At 35.7% G+C, this 22,406-nt stretch overlaps 1 protein-coding gene across 1 annotated transcript in view; it reads left to right on the top strand.

Annotated features, from left to right (window-relative positions):
• SLC25A36 (solute carrier family 25 member 36) overlaps positions 1-22,406 on the top strand; it is a 38,139-nt gene that overhangs the window by 3,499 nt on the left and 12,234 nt on the right. The window contains exons 2-4 of the mRNA XM_036102660.2: positions 10,202-10,366; positions 14,672-14,749; positions 18,156-18,256. Coding sequence (XP_035958553.1) covers positions 10,202-10,366; positions 14,672-14,749; positions 18,156-18,256 — 344 coding nt within the window. The remainder of the gene's footprint in view (positions 1-10,201; positions 10,367-14,671; positions 14,750-18,155; positions 18,257-22,406) is intronic.

Genomic DNA, 22,406 nt, shown 5'->3' with positions numbered 1-22,406 from the left:
CAGACCGGTGCTGACCTTGGGTGTGGTTGACATACTCACATGCATAACTTACACTTTCTTTAAGACACCCTTTGGTCCCATTATATTTTTTGCCAGAGTTAATATTCAGAGTTTGTAAGGCCATTGGTTAGATCAGTTGAGTTATGGAGGCAACTCGTAACAACCTGCCAAAAGGATGTAGGTAAGATTTAATTTAAGCTGTATTTTTAATGACACTATATGTATATCAAATTCTTTAATAGAACTGTATATTATATAGTTATTGTGTCAGTTTTCTACCAAGAGGCAGGTTGCTTTTTTCTTTTTTATTTGAGGGAGAGATTGTCTCAAATAGGAGGAGTAAACCTTAAAAACTGTCCTTTCTAGGTTTTTGATGTTATAGAATAACGAACTTGTATGCTCTTCAGCTATCAAACTTGACTATTCTTTCCTTGGAATTCTTTGCTAATCGAAGCACTTAAAAGCAAATGAGCCAGCAACTTTGAGTTTTAAGTTTTTCTTTTAACAATAAAGCTCCAACTTAGTACTTTATTGTTAGTAGCAAGTTACATTGGTGATAACTTAAAACTGATCTTAACTCATTGACCACATCAGTGGATCAGAGGGACTCAGGAGCAGTTAGAAGGCAAAAAAGAAAGTGAAGGCTTGCTTAAGGCACTTGGAGTGGGGATATTGAGGGAAAATGTGAGAGGAAGTTTAGAATGTAGAAACCAGAGAGACTTGAGGATAATTGGATGTCAGAAAGTCTCTATATGCCTTTGTCACCCTTGTTAGCCTTTAGTACCTCATACTAAGGTAATCATAGGAGCTTCTTCACGTGGTCTTCTGTTAATTGTATATATTTAAGGTGTACAACATGATGATTTGATAATAAGTATACATAGTGAAATGATTATGACATAACATCTGATGTAATTACCATTTTTTGTATGTGAGAGCACCTGAAATCTACTCTTAGCAAATTTCCAGTATTCAATACAGTAGTATTAATTTTATTTTATTTTATTTTATTTTTTTTTTTAAGATTTTATTTATTTATTTGAGAGAGAGAGAGAATGAGAGAGAGCACATGAGACGGGGGAGGGTCAGAGGGAGAAGCAGACTCCCTGCTGAGCAGGGAGCCCGATGCGGGACTCGATCCAGGGACTCCAGGATCATGACCTGAGCCGAAGGCAGTCGCTTAACCAACTGAGCCACCCAGGCGCCCAGAGTAGTATTAATTTTAGTCATTATGCTATACATTAGAACTTTAGACTTACTCATCCTATATAACTGCAGATTTGTGCTGTTGACTAGTACCTTCCCATTTCCCACACCTTCTTGCACCTGATGACTACCCTTTATGCTTCTATCTTATTTGACTTTAGATTTTATATGTAAGTGAGATCGTGCAGTTTTTTCCTTTCTGTGTCTGGCTTATTTCACTTAGCGTAATGTCTTCCATGTTCATTTGTGTTATTGTAAATGGCAGGATCTTCCGCATGGCCTTCTTGATCCTGGATTCTTCCTAGCCCCACTACATTCTACATTTCTATCTTGCTAGTTTTGTTTTTTAAGATTTTTTTAATTAAGAGAGAGCGAGCACAAGTGGAGTAGGGCAGAGGGAGAAGTAGAAGCAGATTCTCCCCTGAGCAGGGAGCCGTTCTACTGGATCCCAGGACCGCGGGATCATGACCTGAGCTGAAGGCAAACACAACTGACTGAGCCACGCAGGCGCCCTATCTTGCTAGTTTTTTAAAGCATTATATTGGCTGTTCAACTCAGTGTCCATGAGGAGTTTGCTTATTATAAATAGTAAAAAATAATTAAATCAGTATTCATTGTTAAGAAACTTTCTTGGGGCGCCTGGGTGGCTCAGTCGGTTAAGCGGCTGCCTTCGGCTCAGGTCATGATCCCAGGGTCCTGGGATCAAGTCCCGCATCGGGCTCCCTGCTCAGTAGGGAGCCTGCTTCTCCGTCTCCCTCTGCCTGCCTCTCTGCCTACTTGTACTCTCTCTCTCTCTGTCAAATAAAAAAATAAAAATCTTTAAAAAAAAAAAAAAATCTATAAGCAGATTTTAAAAAAAAAAAGAAACTTTCTTTGTGGGAGAGTAGAATAAAACAAATAATTTTAAATGTTACGGTTTTTATATAGAATGTTTAAGAAATAATTTCTAGTCTTTTCCATTGTTTTATGACTTGCTTAATAAAATAATTGTGCTGTCCAAAATCTTATAGATTAATAAATGAGACACATATATATTTAATATATTTTAGTTGTACTCACATCCCTTTAATTGTGAAGCTGAGAATGCATTGTCCCTAGCCTCCAGCTATTAAGTAGCATGCTGCTTTAATCTTGCACTAAATTGACAGTGCATAGAAGATATCTCTACTCAGAAGCTACTTAAGATGTGTAATAACAATACAGAAGAGGGGTGCCTGGGTGGCTCAGTTGGTTAAGCGTCCGACTCTTGATTTGACACTCAGCTTATGATCTCAGGGTTGTGAGATAAAGCCGGTGTCAGGCTCAGCGCTGGACCTGGAGCCTGTTTAGGATTCTCTTCTCTCCCTCTCTGTCCCGTTCCCCCCCGCCCCCGCCCCGCTCTCAAAAAAAAAAAAAAAAAATACAGAAGAATAAATTTTTCCTTTTATATCCTTGGTTAAATTGCATCTAATTTAGTATAAAACAGCATGCTTCAAATTGTATAGCAGCCTATTAGTGGATTATGAAATCAGTTTGGTTGATTTGTGACCAACCTTTTAAAAATAGTAAGTATTCTGTGAAATGTTTGGGCATGTGGATATACTGTTTTTTTTTTTTTTTTTTAAGATTTTATTTGACAGAGCACAAGCAGAGGGAGAGGGAGAAGCAGGCTCCCCACTGAGCAGGGATTCTGATGCAAGACTTGATCCCAGGACCCTAAGATCATGACCTTAGCCGAAGGCAGCCACTTAACCGACTGAGCCACCCAGGCACCCCTATTTCTTGATGTAAAATATTTCTTGTGGAATTGAAGTCAGAGATTTGAAAGGGAAAGAGCTGGACTTAAAATCAGCATATTTGGGTTGTTCTTTAGTTGACTCAACTTGGAGCGACTAATTTTCCCTTGCAGGATTTTTGTTTCCTCATCTGCGGAATAAGGAAGTTGGGCCAAATACACGGTTTCCTACCTCCTTTTCTTTTTCTCTTTTTTTTTTTTTTTAAAAGACTATTTGAGAGTGAGATCACGAGAGTGGGGAGGGTCAGAGGGAGAAGCAGACTTCCTGCTGAGCAGGGAGCCGGTGGGGGACTCCAGGAGGATCATGACATGAGCCAAAGGCAGTCGCTTAACCAACTGAGCCACCCACGCGTCCCTGTTTCCTACCTCCTAAATCCTGAGTTACCAAATGCTACAGTGTTCACTCACTGATTCAGCATGAGTGCTTGCTATGTCCCAGGCATTAACAGAGATGTTGGGGTTATAGTAAGTGGATATAAATTGCTGATTTCCTGATGCTTACATTGTAGCATCAGGGAACACAGAAGACAAAGTAAATAAAATATTTAGTATTTTAAGTGGCAGTATGGGCTGTAGAGAAGAGTAGTTCAAGAAAGGTGGATAAAGAGTCAGTGTGAAGGATTCTATATATGGTGATCAGAGAGGACATAACTGAGAGGTGACAACTGAGCAAAGATAAAGAGGTAAGGTGGTAACCCATTCTTCTATTCAAGGCAAGAATATTACAGATGCAACAGCAAGAATAGAGATCCTGAGACAGGAGCATGGTTCATGTATTAAATTCTAAGTAGAGTTACAGCAGAGGTCAGTGGCTTAGACCAGGATGGAAATGATGAGCAGTGGTTAAGATTGTGGGTTTATTTTGGAGTACTAAGTCAAAGACACTTGCATACCATGCACATCATTTTTTCATGGGGTCCAGTGAGTGGGTCCCAAAAGCATCAGCCACATTCTCCAGTTAAAAACCACTGCTATTTAAAAAAAAAAAAACTGATAAAATTTTGATTAAAATTACTTTAAAAATAATGTATGCGTATGGTGTTTTTAAAAAGCTGCTTTAAGATTTTTATTAAACAGCATTTCCCAACTCCCCTCCCCCCACATCTCCTTCCTAGTCTCAGCTATGTAGAATTTTCTTCATACTTTCTCTTCTAGTAGATGAGGATTTAGTTATACTATTTCCTATTTCCCCTTTTTTTCTGTCCTCTCAATATGTAGTTAGTTACATCACAATTTTTTGGTTAAATGAATAGTAAATGCTTACCTTACTGTGAAAATATAAATATCAGTGATAGGAGGGCTCAGTTCGTGAGCTTTTCTTTCTTGAGTATCTTCATTTCCCCCCCTTGGAGTTAATAATTGCTACACATTTAAAAATGTTTGTTTAGTTATGTGAGTTCTTGAATATTTAGTTTCATATCCTCAAGTATATTCATCTGTCAGCCTTTTTTTCCTGGAGATCTTCATCGGTCCGAACTTTGTATTACCGAATCTTTTCTGGACTGGTTATTTTCTAAGCCTGACATTTCACTATCATCTTGGGATTCCTTTCTCCCTCTCCTAGGTTACTCATTCTGTTTCTAAATTCCCCCCACTTTATTGAGATATAATTGACCTATAACATTGTATTAGTTTTAGGTGTACAGCATAATTACTTGGAGTATTCCCTCCTCTTTTTTAGGTTAATCCCTAAACTTGTAGAACACATTCTTTAGTAGCTATAAAAGGTGTAAGGTAGGAAATTTCTTAAGTATTTCTTTGTCTGCAGTGTATTTATTTTTTCTGCTTGACAGGTCTGGTATAGAATTCTAGAATCAGTATATCTGCAGTTGGAAATTCTGACGTTACTCTGACATTTCCTATGTATATAACCTTTTATCCTTTCTGTGGAACTTGATGGGATCTTTGTTCCCAGTATTTTATTTTATTTTTTTTTAAAGATTTTATTTATTTATTTGACAGAGACACAGCAAGAGAGGGAACACAAGCAGGGGGAGTGGGAGAAGGAGAAGCAGGCTTCCCGCTGAGCAGGGAGCCCAACATGGGGCTCGACCGCAGGACCTTGGGACCATGACCTGAGGCGAAGGCAGACGCCCAGTGACTGAGCCACCCAGGCACCCCTGTTCCCAGTATTTTAAAAGATTGTAGTAGCTCACCTTGGTGTAGGTGTTGGTTTTGGTTTTTTTTGGTATCTATTGATTCTACCTGTGAAACCTGACCTCAGAGATTCTTGAATTCTCATGTTCTTTAGAGAATTAAGCTTCTGCCTGGGAATATAGTTTTACCCAGTGTGTGGGTGTTGGGGTAGATCCACCTGGGTATCCCACCTTTGCTATATAGCCTATCAGCCAGGCCTGTTTTCAGTTCTTTGCCTCACCTCCATCTTGAATACTTTGTGCACTAATCTTTAGGCCTCTGAGATTCTGCAGGGCTTTTCTTCGGTATTTCCTTCTACAATTCTTTTTGCCTCTTTACTAATAAGTCAGTTACCCCTTCCTATATGCTTCTTTGCTTGAAATCTTGGGTCTTGTTCATTTCTCCCCTGGTTCTCTCTGTCCTTGTGGCATATTTCTTTAAACAATGAGATTTTTGACATGGAGAGGAAATAATCTGAAGTTAATCCTGTTTTCATAAGGTGAGATTTTAAATGTTTGACTCCAGTAGTTTTGTTCTCTGCATCAATTCTAATGATTTCAGCATGCATAATAATTTTAAATGACTTTAAGGTAAAAACAGCATGAGAGATTCTGGAGTGTCACCCCTATGCTTACATACCTATTGAATTTCATAACATAAAACTGCTTCAGGACAGCCTAAGTGCTTGTGTGTACACCCACTTAAACCATCCCCCAGCTCTGTATAACTTAGATCCTCATTACTTGAATTGTTTTTTAAGGAATCATAGTATATATCTTGTCTGTGGTCTGGCCATAAAGTATATGTAATAGTTATGTTGGATTTCCATTACTGCTATCTGTAATAGATGCTGATAACTTCAGTAGCTAATATTTACTGAGCATTTTCTATGTGCCATGTCATGAAATACTTTACATGGGTCATATCATATATCACTTTACAACAAGGCTGTTTTCCCCAGTAGATTGTTTTCTTTATGTAGTAGGTTTATTTTCTTGCAGCGAGGAATGACAGGGTAGGAGTTTTGGCCTATGTGCTAACTTTGCTTTTTCTTTTTTTTTTTTTTAATTAATTTGTTTATTTAAGTGTTTTTTAAGATTTTATTTATTTGAGAGAGAGAGAGCACAAGAGGGGGGAGGGTCAGAGGGAAAAGCAGACTCCCTGCCAAGCAGGGAGCCTGACGCGGTACTCGATCCCGGGACTCCAGGATCATGACCTGAGCCGAAGGCAGTCACCTAACCAACTGAGCCACCCAGGCGCCCTAAGATTTTATTTTTAAGTAATCTCCACATCCAGCATGGGACTTGAACCCACAACCCTGAGATCAAGAGTCGCACGCCCCATTGACTAAGTGAGCCAGGTGCTCTTGGGTTTTGTTTTGTTTTGTTTTTAAAGATTTTATTTATTTATTTGACAGAGAGCGAGAGAGAGAACCCAAGCAGGGGGAGTGGGAGAGGGAGAAGCAGGCTTCCCGCTGAGCAGAGAGCCTGATGTGGGGCTTGATCCCAGAACCCTGGGATCCTGACCTGAGCTGAAGGCAGACGCTTAACAACTGAGCTACCCAGGCACCCCTGTTTTGTTTTTAGGTAGGCTTCCTGACCATCATGGAGCCCAATGTGGGGCTTGAACTCACAACCCTGAGACCAAGAGTCGGATGCTTAACTGACTGAGCTACCCAGATGCCCCTGGGCACCCCTGTTTTTATTTCTTAATTATAGAAGTAATTCATGTTCATTGTGAAAACCAAGAAAACATTTTTTATGTTTTATAGAATATAAAACCAAAATACATATGCACTGTTATTATAAATTTGGGGCCTATTTGGTTTTTATCTCCAATAAATGTAATAATAAAGTAAATATACTAAACAGCTAAAAAAAAAAGCCAGGTAAATTCAAATTAAAACAGGTATGATTTATTGAGTGTAAATCAGTATTGTAGTGTGAATACAGTGTGTTTTACTGCACAGGCTGTCTTGAGTTCTGCAGCATATGCTACATCGTGTACTGTGATTCACATTTCTTGCCACTTAGCCCTCAACAATTAACAGAAACAAACTTGTGGCTTCTGTTAAAGCTTTTCCTTGTGGTCTTTTATATAAAGTTGACCCTTGAGCAACATGGATTTGAACTGATAGGGTCCACTTATATGCAGATTTTTTAAATAAATACAGTACTGTAAATAGTTTCCTTATATGATTTTCATAACATTTTCTTTAGCTTTATAGTAAGAATACAATATATAATACATATACAAAATATATGTTACATGTTTATGTTATTGGTAAGGCTTCCAGTCAACAGTAGACTATTAGAAGTTAAGTTTTGGGGGAGTCAAAAGTTACATGTGGACTTTTAACTACATGGGGTAGGGGAGGTTGGTTCCCCTAACCCCCATGTTTGGGAGTCAACTGTAATGAGGTTTTAAGCCTTTTCTGTAGCTGTTTAAAAATTAAACCTGTTCCTTATTTACTGAGTATGGAGTTTCCCTCGATCTAGTTAATTTTGTTTCAAATCTTTTATAGCCCTACTATTTATCTAATTGATGTATTGATTTCTGACAATATAATTACGGTTTTGATCTTTCCTTTTGGGGGTTTAATTTTTTTTAAATTTCCTATTTAAAACTCTTTAAGTGGAGTTTTTAGGAAAATTTAGTTTATTATTAAAATTTTAACATAATGTAATTGTATTCAATTCCAGGTAGTTCATATACTTAACATTTCTTACTAGTTTTCACATATTCGGTTTCTTCATCAGATTTATCAGGGTATACAATAAAATTCACCAAATAAAATTTGTTAAGTGTATAGTTCAGTAAGTTTTCTTAAATGTATAAGGTACTGTAACTACTCTTATAATCAAGATACAGAACATTTCTTTTATCCTAAGAATTTCTTCATGCCCTTTGTAGTCAGTTCCTACGTACTTCACTACCTCTTGGTAATCACTGATCTCATTTCTGTTCTAGTTTTGCCTTTTCCAAAAAGTCATTAAAATAAAAATGTCCTGAAACTAAAAGCCTTTTGTCCCTGACTTTTTTCAGTTAGCATAATGCTTTTGAGATTCATCCAGATTGTTGCGCCTTTTTTTTTTTTTTTTTTTTTCAGAATGTGATAATCTATTATAATGATATACCGTAACTTGTTTATCCCTTCAGTTGATAAGACATTTAGGTTTCCAGTTTTGGGCTATTAAGAGTAGAGCTGCGGTAAATATTCATGGACAGGTTTTTGTGCAGACATGTATCTGGATTTCTCCTGAGTCGATACCTAAGAGTGGGACTTTGTAAGAAACCAACAAGCTGCTTTTTCTGGGGTTTTTTGTGTTTTTTTAAAACCATTTTCTAAAATGACTACCATTTTGCATTCCCATCAACAATGTATGAGATTTCCAGTTGGTCTTTATCAGCACTTGGCTTTCTCATTCTTTTTCGTTTTAGCCATTAATAGATGTATTGTCATCATAGCTCGTTGTGGTTTTAATTTGCATTTCCCTGATAAATGATTTTGAAAAAATCTTTCAGTGTTTATTTGCATCCATATATCTGGTGAAGTGTTTGTTCCAGTCTTTCTTTTGGGTTGTTTTTATCATTGAGTTGGTGTTTCTGAATATAAGCACTTTATCAGATGTGTGTTTTACAAATATTTTCTCTCAGACTGTAGGCTTGTCTTCATTTTCTTAACAGTTTCAAAGTGACAGTTTTTAATTTTGGTAAAGTCCAGTTTATCATTTTTTTTTTTTCTTTTACGATTCATGATTTTTTTGTTGTTATCTAGCCCAAAGTCGGTGATTTTTCTCCACATGTTTTCTTCTAGAAGTTTTACAGTTTCATGTTTTATATCTAGGTCTATGATTCATTCTGAGTTAAATTTTAAATACAGTATGAGGTAAGAGTCAAGTTTTATTTTACATATGGGTGTTCTCTATTATTGTATTTTTCACTTTTGTTGCATAAAATCTGTTTCAGTTTTATTTTCTTGATGGCAGGTACTGTTAGATCAGTATGAAATACTCTACCTTATTTAATGATTTGTCTTAAATTTTATTGGGAGTAATACTGATGCCATGCCTGCTTTTTTTATTATTTGATATACATACATATGTACACACACACATAGACGCGCACGCACACTTTTTTTTTTAATTCTGGAGGTAGAATTGTTTAGTATATTTCTGTGGGGGGCTGCTTTTCTTTTTCTTCCTTTAATGCCATGGAGGTCCAGGTTACTTCTGATTTAGTCTGCTTTTCTCTTTGACTGTATGGTGAGAGCTCTCCTGAGTGATTTTCCTCTGGTTAAAAAGCGGTTGTCAAGGTTTCACAAGGTTTCACTTGGTAGCTGTTAGTGCTTTAAGAGAAAATTATTTCCCATTCTTGCATTTAAAAAGAATAATTACTCCAGCCTATCTTATATTCCTTGAAAAAGTTTAAATGATGTCATTTGTTAAGAGCTTTTATTTTGTTTTGGTGATCAGTTTTTCTATTTAAATTGGATTGTTCTAGCTAAGCCTACCTACCTTGTACAGATTCCTATATGAGGGCCTAATAATACTGACGTTGAGATACAAATGTCTTTTTTTTTTTTTTGTAGGTAAAACAGTTCTGAGTATTTGAATATTTAAAATAGGAAACATGATTATCTGTCAGTGATTAATTTTATTGCTCTGAAGACATATCTTGAGTTTTGAAAGATAGAGGAATTTGAGAGATAGGATATACCTCATATCGGATCCTAGGTGTCAACAACCACAAATAATATCTGGGCGAGGAGCACCAAATAAACCCTTAGGATACTATTTAAAACTATGATGTGACTTCCCAGTAGATTTTAGTAACAATACCTGCCATTTGGAGTCTTCTTTAATTATGCTTGCTAGGTAAATATTAAGCTCAGTTCTTTTTAGCTACTAAAGGTGTTTGTATGCAGTCAAATAAATGAAACATTAAAATTGTTTAGTCTTTTAAAATGAAAAATCTGAACACTTTAGTACCTTGGTGAAGCCCCAGTTGCCCACTCATTTTACAGTCTAAATGTGTGTACTAATTTACGGAGTAAATGGATTTGTTCTTTTCATTTTTTTGTAGATGTGGTGGTACAGTAGGAGCTATTCTGACATGTCCACTGGAAGTTGTAAAAACGCGGCTGCAGTCCTCTTCTGTGACACTTTATATCTCTGAAGTTCAGTTGAACACCATGGCTGGAGCCAGCGTCAACCGAGTAGTGTCTCCTGGACCTCTCCATTGCTTAAAGTGAGAGCACAGTATTCGTGAAATTTTTTTTTTTAAGTCTGTTTACTTTAATGATACCCATGTGTTTTGTTTGTTTATATTCTGCCACATTTAAAAAGGCTTTTTACAAACTTATTAGTAGCGTTACTCTGAATTATATTCATCAGAAATGATAATCCCTAATGGAGAGGAACAGTTAGTTGGATAATATAAAATGGAATATTATTTCCAAATCATGTGTATTTGGAATATTTTTCTATATTTATTCAGTGGATTTGTTTTCTGAAAGTATTATAGGTATTCTGTTTCGGATTATTTGTCTTTGAAATGTGATAGTGTTAAAAGCCAATTCTTTTTGCGTGTTTTTTAATTTTCCAAGTACTGACACAGTAAGTACATCCACTTAATGGCAATCTGTGATTTTTATATAACCTAAACATAACTGAAATTTAAAGCAGTGTTCTACTGATTTTAAGAGGTGAGTCAGTGTTTGTTTGACATTTCTTGGTGATTTGAAAAATATTTTGTTTTTACATTTTACCATACTTCATTATATTGCACATTGGATTTGAAAAGTCAAAACTATTGAAATTACGTTTTACATGTTCACACTTAGGTATGTAACTTGTATCTGCCTTATCAGGTCACTGGTACATCATCTATTTGAGCTTAGTTCAGTAGTGTTTATTTTGTGGCAGCAAATAAACTCAATACTGTGTGTTTACCTTAGTTACCAAAATTTACCCAGTACATGATAGGTAGAATAAAATTGTTAACAATTTTGGATTAAAGTGCCATAATTATAAGGACACCTGGGTGGCTCAGTCAGTTAAGCGTCTGACTCTTGATTTCTGCTCAGGGTTGTGAGATGTAGCCCTGTGACGCGCTCCGTGCTGGGCGTGGAGCCTACTCAAGATTCTCTCTCTCTCTCCCTCCCCCTCTTCATCTGCCCCTCCCTCCTTGTTAAATAAATAAATAAAATGCTATAATTATAGATGAATATCTGATGAATAAGAGTATTATCAATCTGATTAATAATATCATCTTGATAAGAATAGAACATTTTACCTATTAATAATAGATCATTTCAATATCATGATTTTGACTTTTATTACCACTGATTACCTCTCCTTAAACTGCTTTGACCTTTGTGACAGTACTATATATATATATTTATTTATCTATTTATTTAAGAGCGAGCAGGAGTGTGCATGAGCAGAGGGAGGGGCAGAGGGGGAGGAAGAGGGACAAGCAGACTCCGAGCTGAGTGCAGAGCCGGTGTGGGGCTCAGTCTCCTGACCCTGAGATCATGACCTGAGCCGAAATCAAGTCAGATGCCTAACCAACTGAGACACCCAGGCTCCCCACCGTAGTACTATATTTTTTGTTCTATTTTTCAGTGGTTTTGCCGTCTCTGATTTTTCTCAGCAGTAGTAGGAATCCCTCTCAGCTTTGTTTTAATTTCTCAGTTTTTCTGGCCCTCTTGTAAGAGTTAGTTTAACATGTTTCACCTGTCATTAGTGTGTAGGTGACTTCTAAGTTTGCATTCTCTGCCTTAACATCTTTTTACTCTCATTCCCATTGTTACCGTACTCAGGGGCTCTGTCCCAAGCAATCTGTTTCATGGCTTTTTTTTTTCCTAACATCTTTACTTGAGGTATAAGTCACATACCATAAAATTAACCCATGTAAAATGTACAATTTGTTTTTAGTATATCCACAGAGTTGTGCAACCATTATGACCTTTCTAAATTTCGAACATTTTTATCATCACAAAATAAACCTTTATCTGTTGGCAGTCACTTCTCTTTTTCTCCATTCCGTCTCCCTCCATCCCTTAGCCCTAGGCAACTACTAATCTGCTTTCTGTCACTATAGATTTGCTTATTCTGGACATTCTATATAAATGGAATTATGTAATACACAGTCTTTTGTGATTGGTTTCTTTCACTTAGCATAATGTTGTCAAGATTTATCCATGTTTTAACAAGTATCTTTTTATTGTCAAGTATTGCTTTATATGGATGTATATCTCACATTTTGTTTATCCACTCATCAGTGATAGACATTGGTTTGTTTCCACTTCTGGAGTATTCTGAATGATGCTATTATAGAGACGTGTGTTTTCATTTTGAGGGATATGCTAGGAGTGGAGTTTCTCCGTCATACGGTAACTTTATGTTTAACATTTTGAGGAACTATCACACTGTTTTCCAAAGTGGCTGCATCATTTTACATTCCTATCACCAATGAATGAAATTTTCAATTTCTGCACAGCCTCACCAGCCCCAGTTTTTTGGTTTTAAGTAGGCTCCATGCCCAGCATGGAGCCCAACTCAGGGATAACACAACCCTGAGATCAAGACCTGAGCTGAGATCAACAGTCAGACACTTAAGAGACTGAGCCACCCAGGCACCCCCCGCCAACCCTTGTTTTACTATGTCTGACTTCTTTTATTGTAACCATTCTAGTGAGTGAAGTGTTTCGTGGCTTAACCACAAACTTCAGGAATCCGTCCTGGGCTCTTAGATTCCTAGGTGGCTCATGGATGAACTTCAGGGTCTATAAATTACATGAAATTGTATGCAAAATTGTGTTTGCAAATGTGTATTTTTTAAAAGATTTTATTTATCTATTTGAGAGAGAGAGCACGAGTGAGTGTGAGCAGAGGGAGAGGGAGAGAATCTCAAGCAAATTACTTGCGGAGCACAGAGTCCAATGTGACCCAGTTTTTTAAAGAAAATTTACCAGGGCACCTGGGTGGCTCAGTTTTAAGCGACTGCCTTCGGCTCAAGTCATGATCCTGGAGTCCTGGGATCAAGTCCCACGTCGGGCTCCCTGCTCAGCGGGGAGTTTCCTTCTCCCTCTGATCCTCCCCCGCCCCCCCCCAGGCTCTCTCTCATTCTCTCAAATAAATAAATAAAATCTTTAAAGAACATTTACCTTTCTTAATTCTTCAAAGAGATTTATGATACAGAAAAGTCTAACAAACACTGAATCTTCAAAATGTTCTCTATAAGTTGTTATTTCGAACTCTGCTTCTGTCTAATCTGGTTTTATCAGAAATGGTTCTGTATCACCTGTGTCAGTCAGTTTGGAAGCATGGTAAAAATGCAAATTACTGAGCATTGTCCTCTACCTGTTGAATCAGAATACTTGGAGGGTGAGATCAGAGAAATAGGCATTTTAAACAAATGTTCCAGTAGTAATCATAATACTAAGATTTATCAAGTACTTACAGGGAGCCAGATGATCTTTTAAGTTCTTTATATATTAATTTATTTATTCCTCACAGCAACCCAGAAAAAGAGTACTGTTTTTCTCTGTTTACTGCTGATGAAAATAAGGATAAGATAAAAGTTATTACCTTATGTTCTTATAGCTAGTCATTTACCAAAATTGGTCTTCATATTAAGAAGTCTGGCCCCATATCTCAGGCCCTTGTTTAACCATTATGCTCAACTGTCTTTAAAGAAATCATTCTTAAGCATATAGGTGGTTGAGAACCACTGCTCTAACCTGTTAACTCTAAGTTAAAATACTTACTTTTTCCAGTTTGTTTCTTCTCACTTCCAAGCTTAATTTAATAACTCTCAGAAAGCCTTCCATGACTTAGACATGCCTCTTCCTTTCCCTGCTGGGCATATGTATCTAGCTTGTATAGTATTTGCTTATTAATATAGTCGGTTAAATTATTTGTTTCAATATAATTCTTTTTTCCACAAGTGTACATCAAATTTCTCAATGGCAGGTGTCTCACCTTCTTTTCTGTCTTTTTACTCTGCTTAGTTTTTATACAGTAAGTATTCAGTATAGTAAATGTTAACTGAATAGAGGGAGAAATGGTAACAGGCTAACCATTTTAGTACCCTAAAGGAGGTTAGCATGCCAGATTTTGACACCATTTCATTGGAATGGTTGAATGAGATAATGCTGCATTACTGAGAGAGTTCTCTGATATCAAGAAAGGACCTCAGATACTAGACTGTGAACTACATTTCTGATTGGGAATTGAATTTGCTGGTAAAGATTGTAAAATGGAGGATATTGAAGATAAGAGTAGCATGATTATATAAAAATGTAGAAATTATACTGTAGTTTTTAAAACTTTTAGAAAAAAATCTGATTGGGATTCTTTTTATTATCATTTAGGATTATCAATTTATGCTATGTCAAGAAAAACAGATTTTCATAAGTAAGAAAAACTGACCAGAGCAGTACAGCATTGTAGCAGAAACGTACAGGTTTAAAAGTCTTAAGTTTGCTATACAAATAAAGTACTAGACTTTGAAGGACATTCCTTTCTAAATATTTTTCTCTTTCAGAGTGATCTTGGAAAAAGAAGGGCCTCGTTCCTTGTTCAGAGGATTAGGTCCCAATATAGTGGGGGTGGCTCCTTCCAGGTAAAAAGAATTTTTTTAAGTTAAACAAAATCTTGGCAATCTTTCTTGTTTCAAGCTTAATGATGGAAGATGCTGAAAAGAAGTCAAGATGGTAAGGATAAAGCACCATGGTCTAAAAACAGGTATCAGTAACCATGTAAAAGCTTGGGCAGTTTGCCTTGTGTGAAGACCTCTTAGTGAAATCATTGTGATGCTGTTTTTGTACCAAGTTCAAAAGGCAAAGAACAAACTAAGGGAACCAACAGTGAGAAAGAGGAATACTTAGATCTTTAGAACTAACCCTGTTTGGGGCGCCTGAGTGGCTTAGTCGTTAAGCGTCTGCCTTCGGCTCAGATCATGATCCCAGGGTCCTGGGATTGAGCCCCGCATCCGGCTCCCTGCTCTGCAGGAAGCCTGCTTCTCCCTCTCCCACCCCCCTGCTTGTGTTCCCTCTCTCGCTGTGTCTCTCTCTGTCAAAGAAATAAATAAAATCTTTAAAAAAAAAAAAAAAACTAATTAGAGGACAAGCTAAAGAGAATAATTTCATTCCCTATTAAAAGAGCCAGAAAGGCCTTAATACATTAATTTGTCATTTTTCTCTGATACCCTTTTATCTTAGATTTACTTCCATAATAAAATACTATAGAATTCCCATTCAGAGTGAAAAATGGCTCTCTGTATCCCGTGTACTAGATACATGTCTTATTATTTATTGGGTTTCAACTTTTTATGGGCTCTTTTCACTTTTTTTTTTTTTTTTTTTTTTAAGATTTTATTTATTTATTTGAGAGAGAGACTGAGACAGAGAGAGAGAGCATGAGATGGGGGAGGATCAGAGGGAGAAGCAGACTCCCTGCTGAGCAGGGAGCCTGATGCGGGACTCGATCCAGGGACTCCAGGATCATGACCTGAGCCGAAGGCAGTCGGTTAACCAACTGAGCCACCCAGGCACCCAGGCTCTTTTCACTCTTAAAAAATTATCTTGGGGCACCTGGGTGATTCAGGTGGTTAAGCGTTGGACTCTTGGTTTCACCTCAGGTCATGATATTAGGGTCGTGAGATGGAGCCCGGCTTAGGGCTCTGTGCTCAGTATGGAGTCTATTCGAGATTCTCTCTCCCTCTCCTTCTCCCTCCCCTCTGCTGCTGCTCCTCCACTTGCATGCTTGTGTACCCTCCCACACACGAGCGCACGCGCGAGCAAGCTCTCTCAAATAAATTTTAAAAAATTTTATCGTGACAGCCTTCGGCTCAGGTCATGATCCCAGGGTCCTGGGATCGAGTCCTGCATCAGGCTCCCCCTGCTCTGTGGGGAGTCTGCATCTCCTTCTGCCTGCCACTCCCCCTGCTTGTGCTTTCTCTCTCTCTATTAAATAAATAAATAAAATCTTTAATTAAAAAAAAAAGTTTATCCTTACTGTAAAAACTAAAAAAATGTATGGCATAAAGGTTGACATTCCATCTTAAACACATCACCTCTCAGGTTATATGCCTTCTCACAGGCACTTACACTTCTCTGCACAGATAACTGTTACTAATAAACAGTTTGGTGTGTATAGCCTTCCGTTAATTTTTCTGGCTTATTGTATATGTAAAATGCATAAAATGTATACTTTTAATTATCATATACAATCATTTAATCATATTAAAATATTTCACCAAATTTGTCTTGAAGCTTTTTCCATCAAAATATGTAGTTTTTGTTTAATCACATAGTATGGCTATTCTATCATTAATAAGCATTTCCTTATTGATAAACCTTTAGGTTTATTTCCACATTTTGTCTGTTGTAAACAGTTTTGTGAACATAGCTACTTTATCTTTGACTACTTAAGCAAGTGTATTTCTTTAGAATAGTTCATTATAAGTAGAATTTCTGTATAAAAGAGCATATACACATTTGAAATTTATGAATATTGCTCAATTGCCTTCTGAAAAGGCATTCCATATTTTTATTCTCAAATAGTGAATTAGTTACTCTTTATCACATATTACTCCATGTTGGTTACTATTCATGTCTTTTAATACTTGCCAAATAGACTAAACATGATTTTCACTGTGTGTGTGTGATTTTTTTTTTTTTAAAGATTTTATTTATTTGTTAGCGAACACAAGTGGGGTGGGGGGAGGGTCAGAGAGGGAGAATCCAACTCCCCACTGAGCAGGGAGCCCAGCGCAGGGCTCAATCCAAGGACCCCGGGATCACAACCTGAGCTGCAGGCAGATGCTTAACCAACTGAGCCACCCAGGTGCCCTGATTTCCACTGTTTTAATATACATTTGTTTAATTTTGGGTGCAGTCACATCCTCCTCCTTGTAATGATTTGCCATTTGTGTATCTCTACTGTGAATTACCTGTATATATTCGTTGCCTATCTTCTCATTAAAAGTTCTTTCTTACTCATTTCTAGGAGTGTGCTGTTTATATATCTTCACAGTTTGTCATTAAATGTATTCTATTTGTTTTTCTTGCTCATAATGTAGAATGTTTCATTTTAAATTATATTAGCTTCCCGTTTTTCTTCAGCACATTAAAAAAGGCACAACAGTGAAACTGTCCTCATTTGTACTTGTTTGCCTGTTATATTCCTTATTGGACAAATAACCAGGGTTGTTGAGAAATAAAAGGATTTGATACTGCAAGCAAATAATTCAAAGCCTGGAAGGCTAAACAATGAAGAGGTGGTTGGGATGCATGAAATCATAGTCAATAAGTTAAGAGGGGAAATATTTACAGATTTAATGGAATATTTACAAACAGAAGGCATAACCTGATGGGGCTCATTTCTTCTGGAATTATTTTGTCTGTTTAAGGATACTGTGAACTACTCTGTGTGTATAATATAGATTAGAGTATACCACGGTATCTCAGTTGTTTAACATACCTTGATGAATTCGGTCAGTTCTACCACCCTCTCCCCACTTAAAGAAAAGTATATTTTATATATATATAACATACATATTATATGTTAAAGGTATTATCTTTGTATTAATATCAACTAATTATATATTTAGCCATTTTTTTAAGTTCTCATACCATATTTACTCAAGTGTGTTTAACCTTACCATTACATAAGCCTTCCAGCCTTATTCATATGTTTCCAAACATCAAAATCTTATACAAATAGTTTTTGGTTGATTCAGTCAGTTGCTGTAAAAGTATTGGGTCAGGGTGGTAGGAGTCTTTTTGTTGGAGAATGCTTTACATTTGAGGAACTTTACATTGGAGTTTGTCTTTTAATGAGTCAATGCAAAACGTGCTTCAGAATCTATATGGAAAAAATATGTAAATTAACCTGATGTTACACGAGAATGTGGCTAAGACTTTGTTTTTAGATTTCTCTAAAATTATAAAGATCAGTTTACTTGTCATTTAAATCTTATGAATTATGCAGCATGCGTATTGATAAAATTTAAATCTTTATTTTAGAGCAATATACTTTGCTGCTTATTCAAACTGCAAGGAAAAGTTGAATGGTGTATTTGATCCAGATTCTACCCAGGTACACATGATTTCAGCTGCAATGGCAGGTATGAATATATAATATTAAAAAGCAAAAAATTTTCCAAAACCTAGAGACTTAATATTGAATTATGATTTTACATTATATAGTTAAGACAGTGTGCTTTTCATTGATTAGCATCTACATACATGATTCTTACATTTATTAATATACAGTAAATTTGATCAGGAGGTATACTTAAAATCTGTTATAAGTTGGCATTTTTGTAATCGGGTTTGTGATAGCATACAGGTAATATAATTTTACATTGTCTTGTGTAGTCCACTGAATATTTAGTGATGACTTTTGACAGTTTAAAGAATCCAACCATAATTACACTATAAATAAGTTATGCAGCTGTAATTTACTCTTCTCTCCTCAATTTCTGTTAGTGCCTTTTCCCTTTTTGCTGCATGTTTTGGCTTCTGTCTGAAATGTGCCGGCAGTTCTTGGTAAAGTATTCATTTTGTCCTGTGCTCAAATGCTGAAATTTTTGTGATGTATTACTGATAACTGAGAGTTACTGTCATGTATGTATTTTGAAAAATATGTTTAGCATTCCATATCACACTAGATAGTACTTGAAATTTAGGCACTGGCTCTGTGTACATGCTTGCTATAGAAGTGTTTTCCAACATCATTGTTGAGTATATATGATTCTGAATTAAAGCAACTAGTTCTGGGCCTCTGTACTGCCTTAAAGATAAACTAGGAGATTGATTTGACCAGTCTGGTTCTGGAATCATTTGTTGCAATGCGTGTTAGACAAAGCCGTGACCTTTGGTTTATTCTCTGCAGTTTTCTGAGATTTGTTGTATATTTAACCGTACCTCACATTTCCAAATTATGCTATGACTATAAAGCAAATTATTACTACTTTCATCAACTGTTGAGCAGTAAATTGAGTGTCAATTACATGTTTAATAATGAGTGCCTTAAACTGTTAACCATTTTCTGTTTAGAAATAAATTGGATCAATTTGAACCACATACTTTAACGAACTAAGTGTAAGTTGGAAATAACTAATTTCTGAAAGGTCAATCTACCGTATAATCTACCATATACCTCACAAATTATTTTCAAGGCTTTTTATATTTGGTAATTGCTCACTGACTCATTGAAGTTTTAAAGCTGAAAGGTAAAAACCTTAGAGGTCAAGGTGGTGAAATACTCTCATTTACCCATGAGGAAAGATCTTGGGCAAGTTATATAATTTATGCGAATTTCTCTTACCTTATCCTTGGAATGTAGGTTACTCTACAAAGATTTGGATTTTGAGAATTAGTTCTTTAGTACCATAGAGATCATCTAGTTACAACTAGAAATTTTTTTAATGTACTTTTTATAGATGTTGAATATGGATATAATTTTTCCTCTTCAAATTTGAGTGGGTATAAGGTAAAAATTAGTGGGCTAATTTCAAACTATATAACTGCTGTATTAGGATCTTTAAGAATATATTTCTGGATGACCAGTGTTTGTTTTTTAACCCCAGAAAATTATTAAAGAAATGTTAATCTTTTTTTTGTTTGTTTTGGAAGATGAAGAAAGTAGATGAGCAGTCATTTTTAGTTGAGGATAGTTATATATTCAGTAGTGCAAATTTAGGGTTTCAGAATATCTTAATTCCCAATGGAACATCTTTTTTCATTAGAACATCTCATCGGAATTTATTACTATTTTTGTATCATGTAATTTCAGTGGAATTGTCATTTTGCACTTTTCTCTCAAATGTGTACAAATGTCAACTCATAGTTTGTTTTTATATTGATACTATTTTCCACCTTGAATTCCTTGAATTTGTAAATTGATGGTCTTATCATTGCTCAGAGATTATTGCATTATATTCTTATTGTGTAATTTGAAAATACTTCTTCCATTTGTTTGCAGTTAAATTTTTCTGAGAATTGTGCTTTCAGAGAGCTTCCTTGCACTATTCATGAGCATTAACACATAGCTTCGCAGTTTTTATACATAACTACGTGGTTGGTGAAACTGAATGGTCCCATGCAAAGTCATTAAGGTAGCCTTTTGCCCCCTTCATTCTTGAAATTATCTAGACCAGATTGCTCTGGTTTTTCTTCAGGGTCATTTTTAGAAGTCTTCTAAATATGAATTGGGGGTGCAAAGTGCTTAGAAGCAGTCATGTGAAAAATCGTTTTTTAACTGGCTATTAAAAAAATGCTAACCTTGTCATCTTGGTATCAGAAAGTGCACTAAAATAGACTGTTTAATGATATTGCCTGCAAGATTTTGCCACATCAAACAACACACACATTAAGGATTTTAGTAACAGACCTTGTACATAATTTTTATTCCAGGTAGCCAGTTGATTTTGCATTTTATCCATATGAACTCAAGTGTTTAGGTAGTAAACCTTTTTTTTTTTTTTATCAAAATGACAGTTTATTTGAAGTGGATCTTATTGTGGTTTGTTGTAGTGTTTCAAGGGAATACTATAAGAATTTATAAACCTAAATTTAGAGGTATAAATTGAAAAATTATTTCCACTTGGAAGGCTATTTAATAAAATTAAGTAATGTTGACTCTGTTTTACCTGCTTTTTTTTTTCCTTCTCTACATGTAACCTTTATTAGACTGAGAGTATTTGTTTTATCGAGGTTACTTGTATGTTTTTGTTAAAATGAACTTGCATATCCCTCTCTATATACCTAGACACAAGTGTGCATACAAAAAATAGTATGGTTTCTTTATAGTAATTCCCAGTTTTCAGAAATTTTTATCTGGAACATACAGACTTCTATATACAACATTACAGATTTTTAAATGAAAAGAATTCTGATTTTTATTGGATTATATATTCGGACAGTTACTGCTTAATTTTTAAAACACCAATAATGTAATCTTTTAACATATACTACATACCTGGTGGGTTTTATTTGCTTATAGCATTCACTGTACTTTTCAAGATACATTTTTCTGTTTGACTTAAAGTTTATTATTAAAGGTTAAGTTTTTACTCATTAAAGAGAAATTTTGTCTTGCCTATATATTTTTTAATATTTTATTTGTCCATGGCAGTTTATTCAGTCAAATGGGTGGTTGGACAGATGTTTTCTGTGTTTGTATATAAACATTCTTCCTGTTTTTTGTTTTGTAGAACACAAGAAATTAAATACAAAATAATCCAAAATATTCCATAAAAATGGATGTGCAATATTATTGGCCATAGTGCAAAAGGTGAAAGGTACAATTGTAGCAACATATACTTTAATATAAAAAAAATTATAAATAATTACAAAATGTTACTCGAAATATTCTGGGGGTTTTTTGTTTGTTTTTTTTAAGATTTACTAAGAAAAAAAGCTTTACTAAGAAAGTATAGAAAATTGTGATTTCACCTTTGATCATGGTAGGTAATGATTAGGAAAATGGGATATGATAATCCCTTCTAAATATTTTCTTAGATTCCCCCGTTGACAAGGTTAGCATTTTTTCTTTAAGGCAAAATTCGTCTTTAGGTAAGTATTTGGACTCTGAAACTGCTGCAGATGGCAGAATTTTCAGTACTCGGTGCATTTTTTTTTTTTTTTTTACTTATGGCCCATTCTGATATTCCTTTTTGTTTTTTAACTTAAAATTTTCAAAAAAAAGTTAGATCTCACAGTAAATATTTCTGAAATCCTTCCAATGGGATTCATTTTGTACACATGTTTCTGATGAGGTCACTGCTTGTTGTTATGATACAGAAAAGCCTGTGTCTATTTTAGGCATTTACTGTACATTTCTCCCGAGAAAAGAGTGAGATCGTGTCATCTCATGCTCCCCATCCGCAGGTCACTTCCTGTAGAAATATGGACTAACTTAAACCTCGTGAGTACTGATCTGAGCGTCTCTTGCAGCCTCTAGTTATAAGAAACACACCCTGGGAATTTATAATAGCTGTGGAATGAATAGAAGGCGGGAAATGAGCTTTTATTTCCTGAATTTGTATGTGCATTCTGAGTATTTCATAAACTTTAATTCTGATCCCTTTAGAATATTCCTTCTAGAAGGAAGAATGGGGTAACTTTTCAGTCATCGTGTAATAAAAGCCTGGGGTCTTCAGCTTGGCCATAATAGCCTTGACCTCGAAAGAATTTGATGACAGTATTTAAGATATACATAGTTGTAAATGGTATCATACCATCCTACAACTTTTAGGAAAAATAGTAGTT

The sequence above is a fragment of the Halichoerus grypus genome, chromosome 1 (assembly GCF_964656455.1).
Source record: "Halichoerus grypus chromosome 1, mHalGry1.hap1.1, whole genome shotgun sequence".
Taxonomy (NCBI): Eukaryota; Metazoa; Chordata; class Mammalia; order Carnivora; family Phocidae; genus Halichoerus; species Halichoerus grypus.
Note: the sequence above shows the minus strand (reverse complement) of the source record. Positions and strands in the feature narration are given on the sequence as shown.